Below are 22,050 nucleotides of genomic sequence, written 5' to 3'. Positions count from 1 at the left end.
TTTTTTTTGTCTGTACAAACACTAAAGTGTCTTGTAAAATTGCCAAATAGAGAAAGTTACTGTTCGACACATTCACTGTAACGTTAGATTAGAAAGATATGCACAACAAAAAAGGACAATTAGAATAAAATAAACAAAGACTACTCAACCTCAGTATTTTAATTAAAAGAGCTGATGGCATTGTTTTGGTCTTATTTGTTAATGTTAGCCTTTGGTGAGTAGAACAGGTATCTTCTCAGATATCTTCTGAATGCCTTATCTCGTATCCCATAAACAAGTGGACTAACAAGTCGAGGCAGAACGTGAACAAATACTGAGATTGTGTAGCGAATAGTCAGGACTCCTTTTGGGAACAACTTTGTAAAACCATTCAGCAGTAAATCATACACGTAGGTGAGCATGCACAGCAGCAGCTGGAAGCCGTGCAGCAGTACGGTGTTTCTTGCTTTCCTGGCGTTTGCAGCAGCTGCCTGTGCAGTGAAAAGGATTCTGAAATATGTGTAGACAAGGGTGAGCCAAACAATAACCAGAAATACAATGTTGGACATAGTTCTCTTCTTTTCTAATTCAGGAAGTCTGAAAACAGTTTCTCTAAGGCAGAAAACTCTTGAATGAAAGAAATCTCTGGATTCTGTGGCCAAGATGGTGAATAAATCTGGTAGAATTGTAAGTGAACTTAGCACCCATATCACTGTGATCACAACGGTTACATTTTTGACTGTACAGATCTGTGAGTGCTGGAGAGGGAAGCATATAGCAACATAACACTCTACTGCCATCACAGCGAGGGTCAGGGGATTGTTCAGGCTGCAAATTATGGAAATCAACAATAAAATGATGCAAAATGGGAGATGAAGAGTGAAAATGATGTAACTGAGGACTTGAAGGAGGGTGAACATGATGAGCAGCAGGATATCATTGATGACCAGATGAATGTACAGGATGTAACGAGGATTTGTGGTGAAAACCTGAAGAGAAGGACAGGATAGTTTAGACCTTTTAGGTACATTACAGATGACCACATAAGAATACACATGAAAAAAAATCACATTACACGATGTCTCGCATATATCCCAAACGGACATAATGAATCGATACAAAAATAATATCAGGAATAAGTAAAATACAGACCTCATGTTTTGTGAATGTGTGCACCAAGCTGCTGTTGACATAGATGATGGAGACAGAGAGACCCACAGTAATCAGATTCTTGACGATAGCTGTGTTTAAGGAGTCCCGATACACCGCCGTCGTCAAATTCATGCCAGCATTTGAACGGTTCTTGAGACGTCTGAAAAGTTTCCTAAAACCTGGACACTTTATTCATCAGCATTTAAGGTTCATATAACATAAAATATTAATATAGGAAAGCTTTAATACTGAAGGTCGATTATCTGCTTGGAAACATTATTCTCAATAAGAAAAATAGCAAATGGAAGCTAAATAAATATACAAGATAAATATACGGAGTAAATAAATATACAAATATGTATTTAGTATGCGCTTTTGTTTTTTAAGCCCAATCATAATGATGATGATCCTTCTGTTATATGTTTCACCTACCAATCTGTTGCCATGGAAACAAAAACAGCAAACAGTAAAACAATGGTTCGTAAGGCACACATATTATTCACACTGTAATACTTGATAACATCTAAAAAACTCAAGTGAACACAATAATTAAAAAGATCGTTATCATATCACATCATTATCATATGATATCGTTTTATCTCTTTACACACAGACAAACAAATCGAGAACAGGCACTCACCTGGTTATGATCAGAGTCAGGTGGAGTTGATGTCACTTCTAATATAGAGTACTGGTACTAGTCAGGCAATAGTGAAGGGGTGTGTGTGCTTGTGTGTGTGTGTGTGTGTGTGTGTGTGTGTGTGTGTGTGTGTGTGTGTGTGTGTGTGCACGTGGTTTCATGAGAGCCTTCAGAGTGCGTGTGCCTTAGAGGACACTCAAAGCTCATTACGTTTCATAAGTCCTGACACTGACATGCAATACTGTACAAACCAGTTTAGATGAATTAAATCTTAAATGAAATTCTACTACAGCTCTTTACAATCCACCTTTTTTGCCAGATACTTTTTACAGTTGGGACTGGTGACCTAAGGAGGGTATAATGAATGCGAACTTGAACTTTCAATGGGTTTTCATGGCATGAGAAACAAAATTTCAACAACACCATGCTGGTTCCTGGAGTATTTAAAAGTAGAATGGGAGGCAGAGCCTTCAGCTTTCTGGCCCCTCTTCTGTGGAACCAGCTTCCAGTTTGGATTCAGGAGACAGAGACCCACTCCTGACTTTATTCATCAGCATGTCACTTCTCAGGCAACATATAACAAAGAAAGCTTTAATACTGAGGTTGTTTGTCCTCTCATAAATATTATTATCACCAAACAATCTAACTATGGCCTTTAAATCAATTTACAAATATAATTTTGTTAATATGTTTATTACACAGTTTTGTCTTACATTGTAATGCCTACCGTAAACTAGTTTTCTCATTTTCTGGTGATCGATGATGACCATTATTTTAAATGCATCACACTTTTTATGCACCATGTCCATCCAACCTCTCATCCAATTCAGGGTCATGGGGCGGCTGGAGCCTATCCCAGATGTCTTCGGGGCAGGGTAGACCCTGAACAGGTCACCAGTCTGTTACAGGGCTAACACAGAGACAGACAACACTCACATTAGTGCAAATGGTTGCTCTATTTCCAATTTTGAATAAATTAACACTAAAACAGGGACACACAGGGAAAACCTGAAAACTCCACACAGATGGTAAAACTGAACTCAGGACTTTCTTGCTGCGAGGCAACAATGCTAACCACTAAACCACCGTGCTGCCACGTGCTGCCACTGTGCAACCATATCATTTTTTTAAACTTACCCATTCATTGGCATAGGGGAAAACAAAGGGAGAAAATGGTGCACCATAGAACAAAATAATTTCAATTAAGCTAAAGTACTAACAGCACACTAAATTGAAGCTGCTAATTAAACCTTGGTCCTTGAGTTGTTATTTTTAACATGTCTGCTGTGAGAAACAACTTCTATTCTCATTCAAGCTTGATTTGTAAGTGATTTTATAAGCGTAAATCTGTAAGTGCACACATATAACTCTCATGTGATGAAAGTAAATAGAAGAAGATCCAGACAATGTTCATTTCTAAACATGAAGTTATAGCTGAAGTAATAGTTGATAACATCCAAAATCATCCAGCGAACAGATTGATTACAAATTGTTACAGGAAAAATACAGGCAAAATATTGTAGCGGGCCAGGGCTGTTCGGGGTTCTGTTTACAGTTATGTTTGTTCTGTTGCCATGGTTACAGGTGACGCTCCCTCTGCGACTGTGTGTTTCCGGGTGAGAGAGCGCCATTTTGTGTTGTTGTTGTGGCTGCGCCGAGCGGTGGTGTTAGCGTTGTATGCTCGTCTGCCTATGCTAATAAACGGCTGTGCTCCCTGGCTAGCTCGCGGGAAGCAAGACCAAACGAAACCTCTGTCTCCTCCTTGTCTGAGCTCGCCACATTGGTGTCAGAAGTGGGATAGCTCACCCTCGCCGGAATGGAGAGAGACACTCAGAGGCTGGAGCAAGCGAGCGGCCATGTAAGTCCCCGACGGGTCCCGACGGCGCGAGCGCACCGCGGCAGCGGCCCGTGGCGACCGACGCTAGGACAATGCTTGATGGGCTGCCTCCGTCGGCCGACACACTGGGCCCCCGACAGCGAGCAGTGGTGCCTGCAACGCCGGCTAAGGTACCGAAATATAACGGGCTAACCCCGCTAGAGCCCTACCTCTCACAAGTACGGCTAGCCGCGAGACATAATGGCTGGAGCGACGGAGAGGCTGCTACACACCTAGCGCTAGCATTGGAAGGAGATGCACTGCAGGTACTCCATGACCTAGCCCCGTCAGAGCAGCATAAGCTCCAGGCCCTCACCATAGCACTCGAGAGGCGATTTGGGCAGCGGCACTCCACTGATCAGAGCAGGGAGCAGCTGACCAACCGGAGCCGTAGGCCGGGGGAGAGCCTGGGCACTTTTGCAGCGGATGTGTTGCTGTATGCTCGTCATGGCTACCCAGAGTTCCCAGCAGCAGCCCGTGAGGAGCTTAGCCTGCATGCTTTCCTGCGAGGACTTTTCCCAGAGCGACTACGCCAACACGTCCGCCTGGCCATGCCTCAAACTCTCCGTGAGGCGCTCCTTGAGGCTGAAAGGGCCGAGCTGGTGCTCACCTCGCCACCTAACCAGCAGGTGCGCCCCCCAAACTACCCTCAAATCAGAGCCGCAGACTACGACAGGGAGGGGGAGGTCCCGGAGGTATGCCAGCTGCAGCTCTCGGTGCCCTGGAGGCGACCCCGTCGACCGACCGACCGCTGCTACCGGTGCGATGAGCCTGGCCACGTGGCGCGCGACTGCCTGGCGCCCGCCCAAAGGCCAGAACTATGCGGCCTCAGGGGGATGAGAGAGGGAGCGGTACAGCGAGGGGACCACCGCTCCAGCTTCCTGCCCCCCTCCAAGAACGATGCACGGTGGCGGGCCTAGTCGGGCACCTCAAGGGACTCTACCTGAGCTGCTGTGTTGAGGACCAGCCCTGCCAAGCCCTGGTGGACACGGGGTCCACCATTTCCCTAATACGACCTGGTGTGTTTCCTGGAACATCCGGGCCGCTTGTGATGGGTTGGTCACCCACCGACACCCAACTGATGACAGTGACAGGGGAGAGAACTGACATGCGGGGGAAGAAACCGTTGCGGATCCGAGTGAAGGGTCTGGAGCTGGTGCACGACTTCTGGCTTGCTGACATCCAAGAACAGTGCATCATTGGCCTTGATCTGCTGACCCGCTGGGGGGCCTGCGTTGACACCGCGAAGCTGGCTATCACTCTTGGTACAGAGACTCTGGCCCTCCAGTGCGGTCAAAAGCAGGGAACCGGAGACTGCAGGCAGACTCGGCTGGTTCAGCACACCATCGACACCGGCTCTGCTCAACCCATCTGTCTGCGCCCACGCCAGCTGCCCCTCTCGAAACGGCAGGGAGAGCGGGCCCAGGAGGCACGGGGCGTGGCTACTGCTCGGGCCACAGCCGGCGGAGGGGATGGCTCTCGTTGACCATGCAGCAGCTGAAGCAGGAGCAGGAGGCTGATGCGACGTTGGTTCAGGTGGGGGCCTGGCTGGAGGCAGCACGACGCCCAGGCTGGACAGGGGTGTCAGGACAGGGGCCCGAAGTGAAGGCCTACTACTCCCAGTACAACAACCTGGAGACCCACGACGGCCTCCTGTACCGGAGATGGCGGGCCCCCGGGCAGGGCAGAGATCTCCTGCAGCTGTTGGTGCCTCGGACGCTGCGGTCGCAGGTGCTCGAGCTCGTCCACGGCTCGGTGGGGGCCGGCCACTATGGGAATGCCAAAACTCTCCGCCGTCTCAGGGGACGGTTCTATTGGCCTGGTTGTCAACGGGAAGTGGAACTTCATGTGCACTGCTGTGACACCTGTACGGCACGGAAGGGCCCCACTCAGCGCTTCACTGTCCCCCTACAGTAGCATCGGTGGGGGCCCCGATGGAGAGAGTGGGAGGAGACGTCCTAGGGCCTTTCCCCGTCCCCGAGGCAGAGAACCAGCGCGTGTTGGTGGCCAGGGACTGCTACAGGAGGCTGAGCGAGCTGCGCCAGGCCCAGGTCAGTGCCGGAGTACGACAGAAAGGAGCCTGCGACACCAGGTGCCGAGGGGGAGCTTTCGTGCCTGGCGACAAGGTTTGGGTGTACTGCCCGGTTCGCAAGAGAGGGGTGTCCCCCAGGCTGTGCGGTCACTGGCAAGGGCCGGCGGAGGTCGTGGGGCGGCTAACAGAAGTGGTGTACCGGATCCGCATGCCGGGTCCAGGACGCGTGGCGGTGTTGCACCAGGACAGGCTCTCACTGTACTGCCCGCCCGCTTCCGCAGCCACCAGGGCAGGGGATGCTGGTGGCACCCCAGGTTCTCATCCAAGTGACTCTTCCCCTGCTGGTCGAGATCGGCCTGCGCGCCGAAGGAAGACACATGGACAGTTGCAGGACTTTGTGTTGGGTAATGGGGTTGTCGGGGACGACTGACCCCTTAGGTGGGTGCTATGTAGCGGGCCAGGGCTGTTCGGGGTTCTGTTTACAGTTCTGTTTGTTCTGTTGCCATGGTTACAGGTGACGCTCCCTCTGCGACTGTGTGTTTCCGGGTGAGAGAGCGCCATTTTGTGTTGTTGTTGTGGCTGCGCCGAGCGGTGGTGTTAGCGTTGTATGCTCGTCTGCCTATGCTAATAAACGGCTGTGCTCCCTGGCTAGCTCGCGGGAAGCAAGACCAAACGAAACCTCTGTCTCCTCCTTGTCTGAGCTCGCCACAATATTATATTATGAATTTATGTGCACGAAAACACAGAACAGGCTCTCATGCGTCTCACATGTCATACATCTAGTAGCTCAGCTACTAATATAGAGTAGTCAAGTAATAGCAAAGGGCTTTGTGTGTGTGTGAGTTTGGTGAGAGTGTGCTTTAGTGAGGGCCTCAAACTGTTGCCCCATTATGTGAGGTGTGACTCATGAATAGGGATGGGTATCGTTTAGGTTTTATCCGATACCGGTGCCAAACCGGTACTTTTGAAACAGTGCCGGTGCTTAAACAGTGCTCAAACTGGTGCTTAAAGAATGGAGAACACAAAATTGGTCCAAAAACCTCTCATGTTCAGCTGTTTTTTTGTAAAAAGATAACAATGTTAGCCTTTTCTGCAGCTATAGGGCATATATGGTATCACTCTTGGCTGGAAGCAGTGCTTAAACAATGGAAAAAACACAAACTTTGTCCAAAAACCTCTCATGTTTAGCTGTTTTCCACTTTTTCTTTGGTCATTTTAGCCTTTTTGGCCAGGGTGAAGGGAGTATCTGCCATCAAACAAGAAGACAGCCGCATGTAACTACGACGGTGTTTGCTAGTTCACCTTACATGCATTAATGTAATAACGTGGTTAGCGTACTCACCGTAAATTACACACGAACAACATGAAGCTACTCATGCAGAGAAGAACGGCTGCTGCTGCCATCATCATCCGTCATCATTTCTGCTACACTGGCAGGGCTAGGGGCCAGGACTCTACTCTTCGGGTTCTTGGGGGATGTTGCTAACTCCGGGTCCGATAACAGGCACCACACCCGCAGTAGATGTGCACGGTGTGAGGTCTTGCAGCGAACTATCAAATACGGTGCATTTCTCGGCTTTAAAAAAAACGCTATGCGTCGCCAGGTGTTTCATCAGATTGGAGGTGTTACCTCCTTTGCACAGTATCACCTTAAAGCACTTGTTGCAGGCTGCTGAGTTTGCATCTTTTGCTGTGAAGTACAGCCAGACTTTTGACCACTTCGCCTTGGGCATTTTTAATCTGTAGCTCTGCTCTAAAAGAACGTATGTACCTGGACCCGCCTACTATCCTCGGAAACATAAAATGATTGGCTAGAATTGGCTCAGGAAAAAAAAGCACCGAAATAAAGCACCGAAATGTGCGCTGCTTTTCGGTCTGGTTACTACCGTTTATGTCAGGACACCGGTACCCATCCCTACTCATGAATGCGTGTAGATAAAACTTAGCAACTTAACAAATTCACAAATGTGAATGAAAACATTTTAAATACTGCTTCAGCTCTTTACAATCCACTTTTTAGGGTTGGGGTTAGCATATTTTACTTGTGTTTACTAGTATGATTTTTGTCTAATATTTAAATTTGTGATTATGCTGGAGGTATTAAAGAAATTCTGTTGCAGTGGTTTGAATCATATCTATCTCACAGAGTCCAATTTGTTCATGTAATTGCAGACTCCACTTGACACACTAAGGTTGATTATGGAGTTCCACAGGGTTCTGTGCTAGGACCAATTCTGTTTACTTTATACATGATTATTTTAGGCAATGTCATTAGAGGGCGTAGCATACATTTTCACTGCTATGCAGTTAACACCCAGCTTTCTCTATGCATGAAGCCAGATAACACTCACCAATTTGTTAAACTGAAGGAATGTCCTAAAGATATAAAGACCCGGATGACCTCTCATTTTTTGCTTCTAAATTCAGATAAAACTGAGGTTATTGTACTCGGACCCTGAAAATCTTACAAATATGGTATCTAACCAGATTCTCACTCTGGATGGCATTACCTTGGCCTCCAGTGACACTGTGAGGAACCTTGGGGTCATTTTTGACCAGGACATGTCCTTCAATGCACATATTAAACAAATGTGTACCGCCCCTCCCTGAGCCTGGCTCTGCTGGAGGTTTCTTCCTGTTGCTAGCTCATAGGGGGTCATATGATTTTGGGGGGGGGTCTCTGTTGTCTTTGTATTATTGTAGAGTGTTTACGTTAGAATTTAAAGCACATTGAGGCAAAATTAAATGTAGCCAAAAGGGGGCAAACTATTTTTCACACCACTGCAATTATCAGTTAACATAAGGGTCATTCCATTTCAAATCATCACAAATTCTGCACAATCATTTCTGATTGGTTTAAAAAATTTATGTTTCAAAATTTGGACAAATGTAATATTGGCTATGAAACTATAGCTTCATACTTAAAATATTTTTAAAGCTATATATACTTGAAAAAATGGTTGGCCGACAAACTTGCAGCATATTATTTTTTTCACTTTGGAATCTGAGATCATGTTTGAACAGTGTTATATCAAAAACTATTAAAGACAAAAGCGTTACATTTTCACTGGCCTTCCTTACCATAAACTTGAGTCAGTATCCGTAATTTGAGACAAATGTATTATTATTAGCATATTATTATATTTGAGCACACATAAATAAAAAACATAAAGCGTTGTTAAATACAAGTAGAGACAATTTTTAATAGTATATACCTTTATTTTGCAATAATTCAAAATGAAATGCATGAAATACTTTCTTAGTCACAGTGATGAAATTAAGATGCTGCTTTCATTCAGTTTTTATGATAGAATGAGCAAATATGACATGTTGAACCACAGAGACAAATATATCATAAATAATCCTACCTGAATAGAAGAGTTTCCAGATGGCATTGTAATTATAACTGAGAAAATGATTTGGCTAAAGATATACATATTGTTCATTTTTGAGACCTGCTCTCCTATTACAGCACCTACTGCCCTGAAGCACTGCTATAATTCATATTTTTAAATACATGAGGAGGCAGCCCTAAAAGAATTTAGAGAGATCGCCACAGTGATTCTACTACAAAAACAAGAACAGGTAGTCTGACTGCTGATCACCACATTTGTTATTTGTTGGAGACCAGGCTCTGTCTGCTGGCTTAGGACTTACATACATTCAGCTTTATCATCACTTTATGCTCTTTACTTGCTTTATGTTAGCATGCTGTCTGCACAGATGCTTGCAAAGTCCTGATGATGTCTTAGCAGAATAATGCAGTTGTTTCTGTCCTTGGATGCACTTAAAAATGTATTAATTCAAAGAGGCCAATGTAACGTATTACTGTAATGACATTAGACTTTTCAGAAATCTAGATGTTTCTACAGCACACTATGGCAATCACTAGGTTTTTATGTTTGTGGTGTCTTTTTGTGTTCAAATTTAAAAACTAAAAAGTTTTTCTATATTAATGTTTTATGTTGCCTTTATACTCTGTGTGTGTCCTCATTGTAGTAGGGATATATGTGTATGGAATTGAAGCCTTTTAGGATTTGAAGGTTTTTATTATTAACCATAGTTATGTGACCAAATAACAAAAGTAACAAAACTGAAAAGTCCAGTCCACAGTCCAGTCCATTCAGATCAGTTCAGTGGTGTTCTGCATTCACTTCACCACTGCAAGAGCTAGTGGTAGCACTAATGTAGCTTGCAGTCACCAAAAACTAATCCAAAAACCTCAAATTCTAAAAACTCATGAAAATATGTTTTTATTTTCTCTAGCTAGGTTACTACAGTTTTCTCCTTTGTGATACAAACAAGAAGTCACAGTATTCCTGCCAACAGCTTCAAAATACAGAGACTAATAGAACACTATTTCACTGTGATTGAGAGTTTAGAAAGATCAAAACAAATTGGCAAGTCAGGATGATATGAAAAACATAAAGTGAATTTCACTACTCCCATCATTACTTTTACTTAGTCTGTATCTAAAAGAAAATGGTAATAAAATTAAGAGAAATTGATAAATGTGTAAAGTTAATAATGTTGCTTTTGTCTTGTCTGGGTTACCTGTGTACAAGAGCATTAGCATTTTTTGTATGAAACAAGTATTTTTTCAGGTACTTTCTGAACATCTTATCTCGTATCCCATAAACAATTGGACTGATGATTCGAGGCAGAACATGTACTAGTATTGAGATTGTGTAGCGAATAGTCAGTACTCCACTTGGAAACAAGGATGTCAAACCATTCAGCAGTAAATCATACACGTAGGTGAGCATGCACAGCAGCAGCTGGAAGCCGTGCAGCAGTACAGTGTTTCTTGCTTTCCTGGCGTTTGCAGCAGCTGCCTGTGCAGTGAAAAGGATTCTGAAATATGTGTAGACAAGGGTGAGCCAAACAATAACCAGAAATACAATGTTGGATATGTCTCTCTTCTTTTCTAGCTCAGGAGGTCTGAAAATTGTGTTCCAAAGGCAGAAAACTCTTGAATGAAAGAAATCTCTGGATTCTGTGGCCAAGATGGTGAATAAATCTGGCAGAATTGAAAGTGAACTTAGCACCCATATCACTGTGATCACAACAGTTACATTTTTGACTGTACAGATCTGTGAGTGCTGGAGAGGGAAGCATATAGCAACATAACACTCTACTGCCATCACAGCGAGGGTCAGGGGATTGTTAAGGGTGGAAATTATGGCAATCACTAGCAAAATAATACATAAAGACACATGAAGAGTGAATATGGTGTAACTGAGAACTTGAAGGAGGGTGAACATGATGAGCAGAAGGATATCATTGATTACCAGATGAATGTACAGGATGTAACGAGGATTTGTGTTGAAAACCTGAAGAGAAGGACAGGATAGTTTAGAACTTAAAAGGTGAATTATCCCACTAAACACTGAACGGTGGATAAAAACAGCTGCTTCAGTGGATCAAACTTGGACGTCCAAAAATGTCATATAAAAGACGTCACTCCAACGTCCCTTTGCGCAATGGGATGTTCACAGTGCAGAATATATCACATTCTGTCGTCTACTATCTAGTTCTAAATGGATGTAATAAATAGATACAAAATGTATGAACAGGATACAGACCTCGTGTTTTTTGAATGTGTGCACCAAGGTGCTGTTGAAGTAGATGATGGCGATACAGAGGACCACAGTTATCATATTCTTGACAATAGCTATGTTTAACGAGTCCCGATACACAACTGTTGTCAAATTCATGGCAGCATTTGAAAGGTTCTTGAGTTGGCCTACAAACCTGGAGACATCATTGATTGTTACGGCAGGTTGTAACACAGAAGGTGTTAACTTTAAAAACACGGCAACGTTTTGATATCTATGAGCATTCCTTATCTGATCAATAATAATCTTAGAAATCTTAAATATTCTGCAGCACTATTACACCAACCATAAGACACCATATCCAAGCATCAAAAGTAATTCATTTTGCTTAAGCAATTCATTTACATTTCAGAAAATGCATTTTCTGCAATGCAATCCACCATAAATTATTGATTCTTATCAATTTTCACAAAGTGCAAATGCCTTTCTGCTTCAGTTTAAAAAATCATTTGAAATTACAACAAACTGGCTTTTCTGCACTAAACTCTGCTTTAGCTAAGTGTGAACTGCAATAAGACATTTTCATTAAAGAAAAAACTCCACATGTTTGACCTATAACATTAACTAAGTCACAATGAGCTGGATAATAGTAGCATTCTCATTCAAAGCAGTAACTTAAATGGTAGTTGATAATTACGCGTGGTTGTGTTACAGCTTTTGAGTTATTGTACAGCTGATCACATAAAAAAAATTATACTACACTGAATGACTCAATACAATACAAATCTCAAAGAATATATAAATTGTTTTTTATATACAGCCCCCCCCCCCCCCCAACAAAGAATAGGCACTCACCTGGTTATGGTTGACTTCTGTCTAATAAGTTAGAAGCACTTGCCAGTGATTGATAATATATAGTGGTTTTATGCAAATGACGTCAGGTGTGTCTGTGTGTGAGAGACAGAGACAGTGCCCGAGTGTGTGTGAATAGTAGACATCATATACTTTTCTCATCCCCCCCCATCACCACCCCTCACCCCTCAGGTGTGCTCGTACCCGCACGTGTGCACGTGTGCATGACCCTCTGTATTAGGCACTTTTGCTAGCTCACGAAAAAGAGACAAGCATCATTGACAACCGGTGTTAAGGTGGGATGCCAATGTGTCAATATATGCTTTGTCTTATGGTCTATCTTCTTAAGGTGACATGACCCCAACACATGGTCTAGTGTCTATGTTTAAAGTTTGAAAAGTCAGAGAATATTGTCAGTGTTTAGGCCACAAAATCCACAACCCCCAGCTCTCCAGCTAACCTGAAACATCTTTCTGTGTGTCAGGGCCCAGGCCATGTGTGTAATGAAACTGCATTAAAGGAGTCCATTCAAAACCCATACGGTAAAAAAATACATTTTTCCTGGCCAAAATATATTTCAAATATATGGTAAATATATGTTGTATTTGTGATGCTCAAAAAAAATATATTTTTGAAATTGAAAATATATTTGTTTCAAACCAAAATACATTTCAAAACATATTTTAGGGTGAAGAAAATATATTTCCAACCTTACAGTAGAATGTATATCAAAGTATCCTTTATTTAAAATGTATTTAGTGCAATAATGATGATGATAATAATAATATGACTAAAAGTAACATGTTTTATGCACATCTGCAAAAAACAGTTGGATTCAAACAAAACAGAGTCAAAGGTCTATAAATTAGGTTGTGTATTCATTTGCTTACAGTATTTCACATTACACAATATCTCACTATAATGTAGCGTTCATTGACTTTGAAATTATCTGTCAGTGATACAGTAAACAAGATACAACAACTGCTATGTACACGTTTTTGGCAATATATACAATATAGTACTTAAAGAAACACACTCCACTTTTTTTGGAAATAGGCTCATTCTCCATCTCCCTCAGAGTTAAAAATCCAGCGTCTTCTTTCTAGATCCGTACGTTAATAGGGCTCCGGAGCGTGATCTTACGGGATGGGGCGTAGCCAGGATTTTTGGTCGAGGCGCCATATTAGCAGGCCAAACAAATGCTTGCTGTGTGGTCGGTTGTAATGTTAGATTGCACTACTGGCAAAGGAATAAGCTTGAAAACGGGCTCTCTTTTCATTGTTTCCTCACCTGGAAGCATTATGAGGGAGCTTATGTGTTGGATGTTACCAAAAGAAGGCGTCTAGCCTGGATAGCAGCTGCGAGACGAGCTGATATTCAGTTCTCTACCATCCACAGATATCTGTTGGTGTGCTCCAGTATTTCCATTCAGGTAAGTTCTAAATAAGTTTATATTACTCTTTATAGCCTGTTAGTTTTATTTTCAATGCGCTCTGAGGTTATAGCACAAACTTAGAACAAACATGCAGAACTACCTTCTATTTATAGAGTTGCTAATTATTTGGCATTATTGCAGCAAACCAGCCTATGAAATGAATGAAACAAATCCTGACTGGGTTCCAACACTACACATGGGGCACTACGAAATCTTTGTTTCAAACTACATGCTACATACCACCATGCCAATCAGATTACTTCTTCCATGTGAGGGTGAAAAGGTGACCCTCCTGGATAAGATGGCAAAGGTTTGCTGCGTTTTGGTGAACATGTGCCCCAGTGTGGTAGTAAAACCAGGAAAAAATGCTCTTGTTAAATACTCTTAAGTCTTGTGCTGTATATGTAAATTACAGAAGGCTAGTAGTGGGTGATATTATTTAAATGCTGTCATGATTTTATGTAAACATTTTGTCATTTGTAAACTATACATGACATTGATTCTACATTGTAACTGATGTGATGTTCTACAAAGTGCTTTTAATTAAAAAAAAGACAAACATTTCTTTGTTTCTTTATTCAACTTTGAACAGTGGTACTTAGTAAGTACATATTCGGTAAATGCAAAGTATTTACATGGCCCCCTAAATTAAAACACTATGGGTTATTCAGAACAGAACTATGCTTGGAAAAATATTGTCCCATCAGTTGATCCAACTCCTCCACAGTAGCAGGTGGAACTTTTCTTTTTTGAGGATGGCTTATTTTACCTGTCACAACGAATGGTCTGCTTGTTTTGATCAAGAGCCTTTTTTTGGGCAGCTGAAGAGGAGAAGTCTATCTTATGGCCAACCTCTGGCTGTATCTTGGTCATATTACCAGGCAAAACCCAGTATGCAGGTTCATCTGTAACAGTCCTTGTGCCACAGATCCGCACTGTTGCTTCTACATTAAACAGAAGAGCAGGGACATGGCTGCAGGTCTCCACGACTCCGGCCATACAGGTGCAGTGGGCGGCTTCGACCTTCCCTGTGATGCTCACAGTGACCCATGGCTGCAATGCTGCAATTCAGTCTTTAAGAGTGCAGTACCTGAAACACACAGAGACAAAGTTCATTTAAAGACAAGAATTTGACTCAACACGGGAAACCTCACCCGGCCCGGACACGGAAAGGATTGACAGATTGATAGCTCTTTCAAGCCAAGGTTGACATAAATGTGTTTTATCTACTTTCAAATCCATTTATCATAAATGTAACAAATAAAGTGTTTTTACGTATCCATCTATAGAACGCTGCATGTTATATTCTAAATCTGCCTGTTTCTTTTTAGAAACCTATCAGCAAAAAATGAACCTAAAGTATGTAATGCAAGGATGTAATCACTTTCAAGAGGGAGAAAACATAATGTTCGACTTTAAGTGACAATTATGGACACCTAATATGATAAGGAGATTCTGCAGGTCATTAATCAATGTATAAAACTAAAACAGAATGTATTTTTAGTGACACGGGACACAAACAAGGAAGCAAGATGTGTAATTAGGATTATTTATAATAAATATGAATTAATTAGGGCAATTTCTTTAACCATAAAGAATAACTAAATCCTTCAGGACAATGTCACATCAATGCACTGAACTCACTATGTTATCCCTCTAACAGCCTCTACATGTTCTCACTGTAATTTCCCCCTCATGAATGAATTTATGCTTGCACTAATCTGAATGTTCGGGGGGAATCAAACGCATTTTACTCGCAGTACTCAAGCTGACTTACCTTTGTTTGAATGACGGCGTACTCACAACGTGGAGGCTTAAAAATAGCCAAATCTTGTACCCAGTCCTTGGTGAATTGGATGTGCGCCTCCAGAGATTTATAATTGCGAAACTGATGCGCCGTGTATGCGCTGACTCCACAGACAAGGTACGAGAATAGATCATGCTAAGTCAATAGCGGTTTGGTCTTCAGGGTTTCTACTCCACGGCTATATTTCATACGGGTCCGCATTTCACTTTGCATCTGGACACAATCTGTCTCTATACCGTCATTTTTCTTTTGAGCTACTTTTCAGAATGGTTCCTATTAATCTTGTTTTGATTCGTGGCCTGGCAAGATGGTGCTGCGCTCCCACAATGCATTGCGGCATTACGTCAACTCCAAAGCCCTTTGCGTGCAGGAGAGTATGCGCATGCGCATTGCCATGGTGATTTTAAAAATAAAGATATAATGAAAAGTAATTAATAAAAAGTACATATTTAAATATTCCCACAAATGTGCAATGAACGTGCAAAAACTCTGTTTATTAGTTGTTGCTGTTTCTTTCTTTCTTTCTTTCTTTTTTTTTTTTTTTTGGAAAAATAACGATGTCTCTGAGGCGCGAATTCCGACAGTGAGAGGAACGGCCGGATACAGGAGACGGGAAGGAACAAGCCGATTATGTTCGCGTTAATTAAGTGGTTGGAAGATTTAAAATTCTGCCAACTGGACATATACGAGATTTTAATGAGGATGAATAATTAGCCGGCATGGAGGAAACGGACCTTTATTTGGTGGAGTGGCGACAAGGAGCCAAAAGGCGGGTGGCCGGTCAAAGAAGCCTCCATCATCAAGATAGCAGGTGCCTTTTCTCAAATATAATATTACTTTGTTCTCGCTTATTTGGCACGGAAGCGTAGAGCTGCCACCCAGACAAAAGAGAAATATAAGTATATCACGTTATAACGTGAAAAGTTTATCGTTCTAACAATATACTATCATGTTAGTACAATATACTTTTCACGTTTGAACAACATGTTTGAACAACATTGTAGAACAATGTACATAATTATCACGTCCGTACAATATTGTGCGAACGTGATAATTATGTATATTGTAATAACGTGATATTATATTATACAAACATGAAAAGCATAATGTTAGAACAATAAACTTCTCACGTTATAACGTGATATAGCTCTATTTTTCTTTTGCCTGGGTGGCAGCTCCACGCTTCCATAATTTGGTAATCAAAATATGTAACTTAATTAATTATATTGTGACGTACTTTTGCCTTTTGTTATTATTCTGCCTTCTCAGAAAGGGAAAAAATTACAAATAAAACTGTTTACACTTGTTATATACAATAACTATCAAAACCTATTCACATTTAATTTGACTTTCACAGAAATCCCACATCTCCTTCTGGCTACAGAGTACTTACCAAGGTTAGAAACAAAGCACAGTTATGCTTTATTAATATTCGCTAATTACAATGTTCCACATTTCCTTGCTTTTTAAGTCATTTTTAGGCTTTTTAGAGGTTTTTTTGGTTTTTTAGCAGTAATGTGTTACACCCCAGCCCAGGGAAACCCGGCGTGCAACATAAGGAAATTAAAAATAAGGAGAACTGCCCCCACACTCCCTGCTCTCAAGGAAGACGAACCAAAAAGACAACTGCCACGGATTTCACAACAGCCAGTCAGTTTATTAAGGCCCAAAAGGTAGCGGGCGTCAGGGTGAGCATGGCCAAAACAACAAACCAAAAAACTCTAGAAATGAAATGCAGCTGGCTTACCTTCACCGAAAACCCCAAAAGAAAATTACAGGTGTCTTACCTGCCTCCCTAACCAAAAACAGGAGAAAAGGTTCCCAAAGAAAAAATGGCTTCTCACCCCTACAGCTACCGAGTAAAATTAAATATTGACAACTATTTACATCTATATACAACACTATTTACAACACGGCAAAAGCTTCCAGAATACAAATTCACACGCAGCCACATGCACAGTTCGTTGGGAACAGGAAGTAGGCGGGGGCGTGTCAGTTGAGAAGGGTCCTCATTTATAGCCAGCCTCTCCCAGTCCTCCACCAATGGTCAGCCTCCACCTGGAACTCACATAGCAGCAATAACACAGGACACAAACTATGCCACCCTCTGGTGTGGCAGACCAAAAAAACACAGTACAAAAAATATCCATAACACTGAATCATAACATACCCCCCAAACCAAGAACAAACTTTCCGTCCTGAACAGAAAGTTTGATTCATGATCTAGACAGCGCGTCAGCCATGACATTATCTAAGCCCTTCTTGTAACGGATTTCAATGTTAAAGTCTTGGAGGAGTAAAGACCAGCGCATGAGGCGTTGGTTGCTGTTCTGCATCCGAGATAAGAACACAAGGGGGTTGTGGTCAGAAAATACCATTGTTGGAAGAGGATTGGACCCAAGGTACACTTCGAAATGCTGCAAGGCGAGCAGCAAGGCTAAAGCCTCCTTTTCAATCGTGCTGTAATGTAGCTGGTGTTTTATGAATTTTTTTGAAAAGAAACAGACGGGATGGTCAAGGCCATGTTCATCCTCCTGCAGGAGCACTGCACCAGCCCCCAAAGCACTGGCATCTACCTCGAGCTTGAAGGGACGTGTAAAGTCCGGGGCGGCAAGTACAGGAGCACTGCAGAGGAGAGCCTTGGCAGCTTCAAAGGCAAACTGACATGTCTCTGACCACACGAATGGTGACTTTGGACTGGCAAGGCTGGTTAACGGGGCTACTACCTCAGAGAAGTTTTTGCAGAAACTGCGGTAGTAACCGGCCATGCCTAAAAAACGACGCAGCTCGCGACGCGTTTGAGGAGCTGGGAAGTCTACTATTGCCTGCACTTTTGCGGCAACAGGGAGGACTCGACCCTGTCCTACTTGCTTGCCTAGGTAGGTTACCACAGCTTTTCCAAACTCACATTTAGCCAAGTTTAGTGTCAGGGAGGCATCACGCAGGCGGTCAAATATTTCGCTAAGGGTTTTGAGGTGTTCAGTCCAAGTGGATGAATAGGCCACTATATCATCCAGATATACTTCACAATTTCTGACTCCATGTAACACAGTGTTCATCAGTCGCTGGAAGGTGGCTGGGGCATTTCTTAATCCGAACGGCATGACGGTATACTGCAAAAAATGGTCAGGCGTAACAAAGGCACTGATTTCGGATGCACGGTCAGTTAACGGAACCTGCCAGTATCCCTTTAGGAGATCAAGCTTGGTCACGAAGGTTGCTGATCCGACACGGTCGACCAAGTCATCCATGCGTGGGAGTGGGAAAGAGTCTGGTTTTGTAACAGCATTTACTTTTCGGAAGTCATTACAGAAACGGGAGGTTTGATCGGGTTTTGGGACGAGAAGTGATGGTGAGCTCCAAGAGCTATTACTGGGAAGAGCAAAACCATGGTCAAGAAGATACTGGACTTCTTGCTGCATTATGGCACGCTTAGTGGGATTTACTCTGTATGCATGTTGCTTTATGGGCTTGTGATCACCCACATCAATATCGTGACTTAGTACATGCGTTTGAGTGGGGATATCACCAAACAGAGTTGGGTAATTTTTAATGAGCTCACGGACATCAGATTTGGCGGGATCAGACAGATGTGCTAAATAGACATCCAAGTCAGCCAAGATTTCAGAGTTCCTAAGACGCGCACCAGAAACAGAGCTGTGCCTGTCATCCAACCCATCATCGCAGGGACTATATAAGGGTTGAGAGACGGACACTGACACAATAGGTGACACAGCAGGTGACAGACTAGAGCGAAGTGAGGAGGTAAGTGACGGAAGTGACGGACAAGGTAAGCGACACATGCTGTAACTGACGTCAGACGCCGGAGATTTTGGCGGAAAATTTAAGCGAATGGTAGTTTAGAACTGAACAAAGTTTCTTTAAGCTTTAGCATTACCAAATATAATAATCAATTGTCACATAACTAACAACATCTGTCCTATCATCCCTAACACCCTGGAGGACAACGGGGAGAGTTTAGACGCTCTCCAAGATTACATCGACCGCTGTTTCCAAGATTTAGTCATGAAGAAGGCCCAGAGTGCATCTTCCCCGGCCAAAATTGAGACACCGTCATCGAAGAGATGTCGCCCGGCAGACTCCCCCGGCACAACATCACCTGCCGGCAAAGACATTGCAGACATCCTGGAGTCAATCGACCAACGATTGTCCAGTTTCGATGCGAGGCTGTCCCTGGTGGAGATTTTACACCAGGAATTTAAATCTCTGCGAGAATCCCTGGAGTTCAGCCAGCAGCAAGTGGAAACGCTTGCCGCTGAAAATGCCACGCTACGGGAGTCGGTCAAATCTCTCACCGATAATGTGACCCAGCTAAACACTGAAAATAAAAAAATAAAAGAGTCAGTTATCGATCTACAAGCCCGTAGCATGCGTGACAACCTTGTATTTTCCGGTATTCCAGAATCTGCCGGAGAGGATGCAGAGGCAACGGTGAAAAGCTTCATTAAAATCCACCTGAAGCTGCCGGAGGACACCGTAAAGAACATTGCCTTCGATAGAGTGCATCGCTTGGGGGCCGTGAGGACGCCGGCCGGGAGACCACGTCCTATTGTGGCCAAATTTGGCCACTTCAAACAAAAGGAACAGGTGAAAAGCCGCGGGAGGGAATTAAAAGGAACGGACTTCAGCGTGAACGACCAGTTCCCCAAAGAGATCCTGGAACGACGCAGGGTCCTGTTCCCAATCCGACGCAGCTTCATCCAGAAGGGCTCCCGCGCTGTCATCGCTGTGGACCGGCTGTACGTGGACGGACAGCTCCACCGCGACCCCGACATCACTCCGTGGCTGTATTAACTTCACACCAGATAAGAATCCGCTACACCCTTTCCCTATCCACGCACACTAACTTGCATTAACTTAACATTAACATCTGTCTAACTTACCAGTATCAAATCGGCTCATCTTAATTTCATAGCAGAATTAACACCGTCACTCTCCGTCAACGGTATGATTGGAATGTTTCCGGGTTTGTTTGTTTGTTTTTTTGTTTTTTTGCTATTGTTTTTCTCTCCTTCTCGTTTTTTTTTCTCTCTTTTTCCCCCTCCTGTTTTTATGCTGCTCACCCTTGTACTTGGTTTCTTTCTTTATTTCTTTCACTGCTTCGATCACCTGCTTCCAGACTCATCCACAAACTTTATTTCGACACATATGCACAGCACGATCACACACAATCATGCGCTCAACGGCAGCACATTTACATCAGACAGACAGCGCACACAGTATAGGATACACACACTTAAGTCAAGCGTACTACTCATATTAGTAAATATGCACACACATAATCAGACTCAGGGAGCATCTCGCCACGCATTTTTTCTCTCTCTCCCTCTCTTTATTTATGAACTGGTGATGTATTCTCTCCACCTGTCTAAGCCACACACACAGCATACACCCCTAGTTATACAAATATATCTATGGGTGAACTAAGATTCGTTACATGGAATGTAAATGGAGCTGGCTCCAGAGAAAAGAGGTTAAAAATATTTAACCAACTCAAAAAACTACAGGCAGATGTTGTCCTTTTACAAGAGACCCACAGACCTCTTAAAGGTTCGAATGAACTTAAAACACCTGAGTTTCCTAATGTGTTCTCAGCTTGTTATAATTCTAGACAAAGGGGAGTAGCAATTTTAATACATAAAAATATTAATTTCACAGTACTCGATACAGTTATAGATCCAGAGGGCAGATTCTTAATCATTAAACTATCTATATGTGATAAAAAGCTATGTATTGTAAGTGTATATGGTCCAAATGTTGATGATCCCTCATTCTTTCACAGTTTTTTCAGTGCACTCTCTGAACACTTAGATGGCACACTTGTTCTTGGAGGCGACCTCAACCTTGGACTAAATGAAGAAATGGATAGGCTCAATACAGCAGGAACTCAGCGTAATTGGCAGTCCACAAATATAATCAAACAGTATATGAGCGACTTTGGTCTTTGCGATGCATGGCGCTCCCTCCACCCCAACAGTAAGGAATATTCTTTCTTCTCACATGTTCATCACTCCTACTCTCGTCTGGATTATTTTTTGGTCAGCAGCTCACTGCTGAGTGACATTTCAGACACTGAGATTCATCCTATAGCTGTCAGCGATCATGCTCCTGTATCTTTAACACTAATGCACAAGAATAATACTACGCCAAGTAAAAACTGGAGATTTAATACTTCACTGCTTAAAGATGAAGACTTTATTAAATATTTTAAAAAAGAGTGGACTTCATATTTAGACTTTAATGACACTCCCGGAACATCAGCTTCTGTTCTATGGGAAGCAGGGAAAGCTGTGATGAGAGGTAAAATAATTTCTTTCTCATCACATAAAAAGAAAGAAGAAAACAAAAATATTCAGGAATTAGAAAAAACCATCAAATCCCTAGAAGAAGCCTACGCGTCCCACCAAGATCAGGAAACATTGAACAAAATACGCAAAACAAAACTAGAATTAAATGAGATAATTGATAAAAAAACAAAATTCTTAGTACAAAGACTACGCTTACAAAATTATGAACATAGTAATAAATCCGGTCAATTTCTAGCAAACCAGCTAAAAATAAATAAAGAAAAAACAACTATATGTGCTGTTCAAGATTCATCTGGGAACACAGTATATGACCCGAAACAAATAAACAACATTTTCAGGGATTTCTATAAAACGTTGTATTCACCACAAATAAACCCATCTAAAAAGGAA

The 22,050-nt window shown here is 42.7% G+C and overlaps 2 protein-coding genes across 3 annotated transcripts; both read right to left on the bottom strand.

The window, feature by feature from the left end:
- Positions 1-92: 92 nt before the first annotated feature.
- On the bottom strand, positions 93-1,409 carry LOC106098729 (odorant receptor 131-2-like). The gene is made up of 2 exons (XM_019358517.2): positions 1,132-1,409; positions 93-968 (listed from the first exon to the last, which is right to left on the bottom strand). Exons 1-2 carry the CDS (start codon positions 1,261-1,263, stop codon positions 192-194), a joined length of 909 nt encoding a protein of 302 aa, XP_019214062.1. The 5' UTR covers positions 1,264-1,409; the 3' UTR covers positions 93-191.
- An 8,742-nt stretch (positions 1,410-10,151) lies between these two features.
- LOC109202134 (odorant receptor 131-2-like) lies at positions 10,152-12,569 on the bottom strand. 2 transcript variants are annotated; one of them, XM_025907004.1, is made up of 4 exons: positions 12,550-12,569; positions 12,093-12,184; positions 11,265-11,433; positions 10,152-11,012 (listed from the first exon to the last, which is right to left on the bottom strand). In XM_025907004.1, the coding sequence occupies exons 3-4, from the start codon at positions 11,394-11,396 to the stop codon at positions 10,230-10,232; spliced, it is 915 nt and encodes a 304-aa protein (XP_025762789.1). In that variant the 5' UTR covers positions 11,397-11,433; positions 12,093-12,184; positions 12,550-12,569; the 3' UTR covers positions 10,152-10,229. The 2 variants fall into 2 exon arrangements, with proteins under 2 accessions (XP_025762789.1, XP_025762790.1); XM_025907005.1 differs by lacking the exon at positions 12,550-12,569 and having other exon boundaries at positions 12,093-12,191.
- Positions 12,570-22,050: the final 9,481 nt, after the last annotated feature.

This window comes from Oreochromis niloticus, linkage group LG5 (assembly GCF_001858045.2).
Source record: "Oreochromis niloticus isolate F11D_XX linkage group LG5, O_niloticus_UMD_NMBU, whole genome shotgun sequence".
Classification (NCBI taxonomy): domain Eukaryota; kingdom Metazoa; phylum Chordata; class Actinopteri; order Cichliformes; family Cichlidae; genus Oreochromis; species Oreochromis niloticus.
The sequence above is the reverse complement of the archived record's forward strand: the minus strand, read 5'-3'. Positions and strand labels throughout refer to the sequence as shown.